The sequence below is a fragment of the Mobula hypostoma genome, chromosome 3 (assembly GCF_963921235.1).
Source record: "Mobula hypostoma chromosome 3, sMobHyp1.1, whole genome shotgun sequence".
NCBI lineage: Eukaryota > Metazoa > Chordata > Chondrichthyes > Myliobatiformes > Myliobatidae > Mobula > Mobula hypostoma.
Genome location: NC_086099.1, coordinates 170,911,915 through 170,920,720, shown reverse-complemented (window position 1 = coordinate 170,920,720; position 8,806 = coordinate 170,911,915). Strand labels below are relative to the sequence as shown.

Here is an 8,806-nt window from a genome sequence, read left to right as displayed (position 1 = left end):
TGATGTCTCATTGCCAGCAAAGGGGAAACACAGCATTGGTTGGAGATTCTCTTGCTCAGGCTTGCACACCGTTCATGTTTTAAATTAGGCATAGGGGAGAGCTCTCCGAACCAGCACAAGCATGGCTGAGGAACGAGTACATTCAGATTCTAGCAACCTTGCTTTTGACTTATCCACCTCCGCTGCAGGTGAAGGGGACGTCGCTCCACTTGACCCATTAACCATTTTTAATCTCCTAGAGAAAGTGGCGGGGATTGTTGATAGTGTTAATGAGACTCAGCGGAAAATGGAGCTACAGCAACTGGAAATTGAAAACACCGTTAAAGAGATACAACTCGATGTGGCAAAACTCAATAAGGCTCATTTGACCACAGATAACACAGTAACAAAGTTGCTGGAGAAAACCCAAAAAATCAATGCAAATGTGAAAGATGTGAGACAACGACTGGATAAAACCAATGCTCAGGTCAAAAAGGTTGAAGGTAATCACCGTGAGCTGCTCAAAAGGAATAAATTCCGTGTCATCATATTCCAGGTAAGATCCTTTTGAAGTGGTCTCTTTAGCTCAGACTTGGTTGAAGAATTTAAGATTCTATACTTGGTGTTGAAAGCATGACCTGCTGAACAAGTCACAGCTGCCACCAAGCTAACATTCTGTGAATTTTATCCAGAAGGGTATTTGCTGATGGTGTTCAGCAGAATTTTTAAATCAGGAAATTCGTCAGATTTTTTTATAATTTGCACAATCCCAAGAAAATGTTTCCGCTTTTGTGTGTTACTGCCCTTTAAATAAAATTACTGAAACAATAAATCACCAGAAACGAGTAACAGATGGAAAATTCATTTGGCAGTGTGAGTAGTATTAATACACCAGTCGGCCTCGTGCCATCTGTATTGAAGGTTAATGGCTGAGCTAGAGTGACTATTTGCTGTCTATATGAAAAACAATATGCATATCCGTATTTGGCTTTCCTTCTGACTCACATCACAGAGTTATTTTTGAAAAGATAGTTAGTAAAGTTTATACATAGACGTAGACCTGGAAATGTGAAGATGCTTTGCAAAGTCAAATGCCACTTTAGTTCACACACCATTGTAAGTTAATTAATGACAATGGAAAGTTGCTCTGGGAGTTACTTTAACATCTTTATATATCTACTGATGAGATAATTGTATCTTTGAAATGGATGCCAGAGACTTGCAGTAATGGAAGACTCCAGTACTTCACTTAATATTAGAATTGATGACCTCTATCAATTGTAACAGCTGACAGTTAATGTCCTGTATTACATCTTAAAACAGGAATAGGGGATGATTAACAGTCATGCAGAAATTCTGCTTGTGTAACTCAACTTTTCAAAATCTGTTAATTTCAAATTCAATTTATATCTTCTCAAAAGAAGGCCTTCTGTAAAGTAGCATATGCCGTGCTTGTTATTATTAGCAGGCTAGTCAAACCCAAATGTAATGATGAACTTGACACACAAGTCTAATCCTGACCTCATCTCATGGCCTAGCGTGTTTGTCCCCTTCAGGGGTCACTCTGTGGAAAAACCATGAGGCACCTCTGATTCTTCCCTCTATTGCTGCTGGGCACAAACCCTACATAATGAACTTACCACAGCACAACTAATTTGGTGCAATAGGCTGATCAAAGTTGTTGGAGCATCTATAATCTCTTTATCTTGAGTACTTTTATTAGACAAGATTTCTGTGCGGGCTGGTGGAGAATCATTTGAATACACATACAAAACATACATATGGGAATATAAAAATACTCACTGCCAGTTTACATGAAAATAAAAAAAGTGCTGATGCTGGAATTATAAAACAAAAACAGAAAATGCTGTAAATTCACCGCAAGTCCGGCTGCATCTGTGGAAGGAGAAACATTGTCAACGTTCCAAGTCAAAGACTCTTCAATTCTGACTCTGTTTCTTTTCCCAACAATACAGCCTGACCTGCTGAGCATTTTCAACTTCTCCTTTTCCAGTTTACTGTATTTAGTTGTGCCATAATCATTGTTCCATTTTTATATAATATTCAAGAACATTATAACTAAGGCAATTCTGTCTTTTCTTAGTAACTCAGTAATTTTGGGGCCCTTAAATTAAACCGTAAAATGTCAGTATCAAATATTTTGGGAAATTTTTCTCCCTATTAAACATTAATACATGTGAGAAAGTGGAAGTGTTTTAGTAATGGCCTGCTGGAATCATGCAGAGTTAGCACCTTTGAAGATTATTCCAATTTCATATCAAAATCTTGATGATAGCCTTTATGCATCAAATTAACAGGCAGTTTAAAGAAGACTGACAGTGTGTCCATGCAATCATGGAGGCACAAAAGAGGTTTATTGTCTTCACTGAGAAGCTGGTATAAAATGAATTTGCTTGGATATGTCAGAGTTCATTGTGTGGATGGATACAATTGAAAAGAAATGTTAGCTGTCTAAGCACAAGATGATCTGCAGTTTTCACAAAGGAAATCTAATGTATTGTGAGGGAGAAATCTGGAATAAAACCTGTTTTGTCCTTCACAGGAAGAAAATGAAATGCCTTCCTCCACAACGTATAAAAAACTTCCTAACGAAGGGGGAGCAGCCGCAACTGAAGAGCACACTTCAACGGCGGCCACACCACCACCAGACCTGTCCTCTGACGAAGAGTTTGTTTACCACGAAGAAACCACAGCCGCGCGCCTCAAAAAATCAGGCATGAAACGAGTGGATGATATCAAGAAGGTTTTCTCAAGAGAGAATATGCAAAAAACCAAACAAAACTTAGGGAAGCGGATGAACCGGCTGAGTGCAACTATAGTCCCCCCAGACCAGAGAGAGAAGATAAGGATTTCTGGAGAGAGAATCAAAAAATCCATTGTCGATTCAAAACCTTTCCATATAAGAAAGAAAAATGAAAGAAGTGGAGCAGAAGGGCAAGAGGTTTCTGTCAAAAATGTGGGAGAAAGTTCAAAAGGGGAGCTCACAGGTATGGAAGCAGCAGCGGATGTTAATGCACCAGCACCTCCTGAGGTTAATGGAGATGGTCTCCCAAGCATGGGTCCACATGTCGCCAACACAGAAACAGTCATCGTAACAATGGAAGCAAAAGGCGAAGAAGTTATACCTGCAGTGGCAGAGGGGAAGCGGAATCCTGAGTTCAGTTAAGCACAGACTTAAAGCTGCACTACTTGATAGTGGTAGAAATTGCCACACTTGTGATAGTAATACATCCAGGAAATTATCATATACTTCCATTCAGCCTTTGTTGGTTTAACTACTTAGATTCCTTAACTAATTTGGAAATTTTTCAATGAGGCATTGTTATCAAACACAATTTGTCAGTCCTCTCACATGCATCCTGCTAGCAGGTTGATCGGACTTTAGATGACCGTGGATCAGTCTTCTGCATTTTATACTGATAGTTGTAGAAGTGGGTCCAGTGGAATTATGAGCGATAGGCAGGAAGATTACAATCTAAAATAATGACAAAAATTGGCAGTTTTTTTTAATTTTCAAGAGTGAATTTAGAGAAGGACATATCAATAAATCTTGTATTTTTATCTTTTTGAATAGAACTATTAAGTATTGCAGCTTTAATTCTTGTCGTCTCTCAGTTACTGATATGTAGTGTTACAAGGATCATTCTGTTGTCACATGCCATGCAGTTGCAAGAAAATATTGAAAGACTCTTACTTGCTTCTTATTAATGGTAATCGAAACCCGAGTAATCAATACTCAGGACTGAAAACGAGAAGTAAAATGATCCAGGGGTTGGGGAAATTGTAACGTATAAATGTAGAATTATTTTATAAAATTCATCACAATTTCATCATATTCCATCCCACAGGGAAGATGCTATGTACTTTGTAATCAAATTGATGCATGGTTTAGGAATATATTAGCACCATATAAATATATTTCTAACCCAAAGGCCTCATAGCTAGAATCAAAGCAATTCAAGTTCATGTTTTATTTGGGGTATTTTACAAATACTCTTAAAAATGCAAATATTTAGCTGAACTGAGCATGTTTTTGAAGTGTGTACCCACATAATCACAATGGTACCATTAGTTAGTTTTAAGCCTGAATTAGAAGTGTCATGGTATACGTAAGGGAGTACAATTTTGTTTAACATTATTTGTGTATTTTTTGTGTTGTCTTTGATGTGCATGTGCAAACACTGAATGGTGACTGCAGGCATCAAAGTTACATGTTTAGATCTGTTTTGGCAGGGTGGAGAGAGGGGAGGGAATTCCAATGATATTCATGAAAACTTTAAGTCATCCAGCTGGATATTCATGTGTATAACCTACTTATAATGTGAGCAGGTTCATCCACTTTTCCCCCTGCAATTAAAAGTCAATTTGAAATTTTGAGAGTCACCTTAATGTATGTATACCTTTGTTTCAACCTAGGAACAGCTCTGACATATGCCTGCATTCATCATTATGAGCTTTCTTCCTCTTTCTCTCCTCCCGGAGATGGTGACTCATGATGAACCATTGTTCCGAGGGCGCTGGAAGCCCTCTGATATTATAGCCAAGCACATGAGCTTGTGCTTGGAATGTTGGCAGACAATTTGCCCATTGAGGTGGACGTCACAATGTGGCAAACTCTGACCACCCCCACTGCTCAGAAGCAGGTTTTCCAACAGGAGTCACTGGATAGTAAACCAGTACAGGAATCCTGCCATTTCCCCCTGTCCAACAGCGATGCTCAAATGTGAGTTCAATTCTTGATTTAAAGAATGACACAAAAGATTAATCCTGTTAGTTTGTATTCTCCATTCTGTCTTCATTTTAAGTTCTACCACCGTCTTTAAGTCTTATTTGATATCTATTCTCCGGCTGGCCCTCAGTTTTCAAAACTTTACAGCTAAGTAAAAAATCAAGTGTACTATTCAGTCCAAATTTTCTCCATGGTATATGAGCACCCTATTTGTCTCCTTGTAGGAAATGCCTTTTACAGGGTTTCTAAGAGAAATCCTTCACTACAAACAAACTTCAAGTGTGAGTTCATGTTTTATCACTCCATGATCACTACCAATGGTTCTGTGTGTATTTTACTCAAAGCTTACCAAAAAGTTACAATGAATTCCATTCATCAATCATCTACTATTGAAGCAACTAATAGTGATGTGATTAAACAGTAGTAAATATTATATCTACAGTTCTCATCATGATGTGGTGAGCAGTGGACAGGCTAAGGATAAGGCTAAACATCTAGAACATTCTTTTCAAATTGCCTGATCTGTTTATACTTCATTGTGCTTTTAATTATTTCAATTAAAAACAAACATGTCTTAATTTAAAATCATAACTTGTGCTTATCTGTCCCAAGATTCTAACAATTCTATGTTTACAGTCTTGAGTGAACAGTATTACCAAAGCATAGTAGCAATAATTGTCACATTATTAGTTCCAAACTGCAGGATTGTGCAATTGGAAGTCATGGAGTCATTGAGTAATTAATACATTATAAGGAAACAGCCCTGTCAGCACAAATCATTCAGCCCAACCAAGAAGCCCATCTGCACAAACTTGGCCCATAACCTCAAAGCTTTTCTTATCGATGTACTAGTCCAGGTGTCAGTTTAAATGTTATTATTGTAGCCACATTCTATTTGAGTTGATTCAAGGCCTTGAGAATACAGAACAGGAGACAGAATATTGTTGCAGAAGAAAAGGAAAACTTATTAAAAACTTATACACTTGATAGGGAAGAAATCACATGGTGAATGGGTAGAAGTGAAAGGAAAATGAGAAAAGAAAGTGAGACTTCTTCACTGAAAAACATGAAAAGTAAGGTAATGTAACAGATAATGCACAAAGGAAGAGAAGGAAGGAATAAATGATGTTTTGAAGTATGGAAATAGGTTTTCATTTATGAGGGCATTAAATGTGGCCAGAGACCCTTGCAGACAGTCCAGTTTGTGTTTTTCTATAGATGTTTTAAAAATATTATAGAATTGAAAGAATGAGTGTGCAGATCACAGATGATTGAAGTTCGTGTGTAGTGTTCCATTTAGATGTAATGGGTTTCCCACTGAATAAATATTGGACATCTCCCTCAAATGCCAATTAACATATTGTTTCAGTCATTGACACTGAGGAATCAACACCAAGGGAATCAAAGAGGTAGTAGCTCTGTAGTGATATATACTAAGGACTCAAGTTAATTATTATGTGTTAGCACTGGCCTTGAAAGTCAGTCTGTTTTAGGAAGTATAATTCCAATGTTGAGTATGAGTCCTAGACTATCAATGGAAACATTTTTGTATATTACCAAGTCGATAGGTGATTAATATCTTGAGCCTAAATATCTGATGTGAAATGGAGTTGAATAATACTTGACAGATACAAATTTCCTTTGTTAACAATGCTTAATAAGCTTTCCTTATCCATTTTTACTGATCTATCTTTCTGAAATTTGAAACAACGTTGCCTTTGTAAAATATTTTATCATTTTAGTTATTATTACTATTGATGCAATTGACCATTGAAATTAATAGTTATTTTGAAGAATATATCTGATTCCCTTATCACCTTCAAGTTATTGGTACTTGGTGGTTAAACTAATTCTTTCACCATTGGTTGTATTTTGTGTACATTAATTCAATAAAGAAAATACAACAAGAAATGCATTGGACTTCACTGCTTTTGAAACTTGCTTTTGCTTACAACTTTTTGCTTTATTTTTCTTATCAAGAAAGCATGTCAGCATCTCTATTTTCTTAGAAGTTTGTGAAGATTCAGTATGTCATCTAAAACTTTGACAACCTTCTACAATCGTGTGGTGGAGAGTATGTTAACTGGTTGTGTCATGGCCTGGTATGGAAACATCAATACCCTCGAATGGAAAAGCTTATAAAAGCAGCGAAGCCCTCCCCACCATTAGGAACATCTACTAGGAGCTCTGTCACAGGAAAGCAGCATCCTTCGTCAGAGGCCCCCATCATCCAGGCCACACTCTCTTCTCAATGCTGCCATCAGAAAGAAGTTACAGAAGCCTCAAGACCCACGCCATCAGGTTTGGGAACACAGCATTCAGGCTCATGAACCAGAGGGGATAAAGTCATTCGCACCATCAGTGAACTGTTCCCACAAACCATTGACTCACTTTCAAGGATTCTTCGTCTCAAGTTCTCGTTGCTTATTGTTTATTTATTTATTATTGCTATTTCTTCATTTTTCTTTCTTTGTATTTGCACAATTTGTTGTCTTTTCCACATTGGTTATTTGTCCAAACTGTTGGGTGTGGTCTTTCATTGATTCTATTGGGTTTCATGTATTTTCTGTGAATGCCTGCAAGAAAATGAATCTCAGGGTTGCAATATGATGACATATTTGTACTGTACTTTAATAATAAATTTACTTTGAACTTTTTAAATTATCCTATTTATTGAAATAATAAAATTAATGATTGGCTCTTCTTTATGACGTTCAGTTCCAGTTTCGGCTTTTCAGATACCGAAGCAAATCCATTCCCCCCACAGAGACTGGTCTTTGTTTGAGTGTGGTTTGGTAAATGCTAAGTGACAGATGATGTCAATTCCAAACAGTAAATCCCTTTGACATTATATAAATAGACAAATTTCACCACATTCTATTTTGGGTTCATCATTGTCCACCAATATAAAATATGTAGCTACAAGACCAAATCGGAAGCTAGGCTTTCCGTGGAGAGCCACTAATTGCCTCGCCAGCAAATCCAAAGCAAAAATGAAGTATGTAGAAGAAGTCTCCACTTCCTTGGAATTCATGCAGTCTCAAAAATATTTGCAAAACTTGACCTCCATGCAGAGCAAAACAATGTACGTGATAGAGAGCCTAAACAAACCCTAACTTTCAGTCAACTACCATAAAACCATGGCTGGAGAGAGCACTTTCTAAGGCATCTCTTCCGAACTCACATACCATCATGATTTACAAATAGGTCACCATTTATTTTTCAACCTCCCTCATTGTACTCCCACAGTGTTTGATAAAGATGACCTATTATTACCTTTTCAAGGGCAGCTAGGGACACTGACATGGCAAGTGGTGCTCACACTAAAGTAAGAAACAGAACAAAGCTGACTTCCATGAACTCTAATACATTGATTTCATATTGCTATTTCACAACCTGATCACTGTCAAGAATAGATGGCTTCAAATCACCAAGTCACTCAGGGGATGGTAAAACACTGTGATCTTATGATCCCGAATGGTTTTTCTAATTTCAGCAGAACATCAACTTTCTTTGGTCTCTGGTGTCTTAATCATTAAGTGAATAGTATAAATTAGAAATTAGATATATTAAGACTTTTTGAAAACCAATAACTCATTTAAAGCTCCATTGAAATATGTAAAGTAGTATAAAGCCATGGTAAATGCATAACAAACTCACTAGAGTAAAATGTCAAGTCAGCTTATGTTTAAATTAATCTGCTAAATGTTAATTACTGCATGTCAACCTTTCTGGCACTAAAAATTAATTCACATGTGTTCCTTTCTCTCTCTTTTGTTCCAATACATGATTTGACTTTGAATTCACCTACACTTCACCTCCTTCTTAATTGTGTTATTAATTTGTTATCAACTGTCAGCTTTAAATTCTGCTTGGAATTTCTTGCGGTATTGAGAAAGGTTTGGAGAATCAGAATATTTGCAATCTCGCCCTTAAAAATTACAAGCCCCAAGTGAAGGATTCAGTCAATCATTTGTACACAAGTATTCTTTGATTCTTCCAAAACAATGTGGAGTTGTGTACTATACTGTTAGCATATAGTTAATATGAGATAATATTAGTTTTCAATATATAATC

General features: G+C 36.9%; 1 protein-coding gene across 1 annotated transcript; it reads left to right on the top strand.

Moving 5' to 3' along the window:
• On the top strand, positions 1–7,384 carry LOC134344386 (caveolae-associated protein 4-like). The gene is made up of 2 exons (XM_063044090.1): positions 1–535; positions 2,543–7,384. The coding sequence occupies exons 1-2, from the start codon at positions 122–124 to the stop codon at positions 3,164–3,166; spliced, it is 1,038 nt and encodes a 345-aa protein (XP_062900160.1). The 5' UTR covers positions 1–121; the 3' UTR covers positions 3,167–7,384.
• The last annotated feature ends 1,422 nt before the right edge of the window (positions 7,385–8,806 follow it).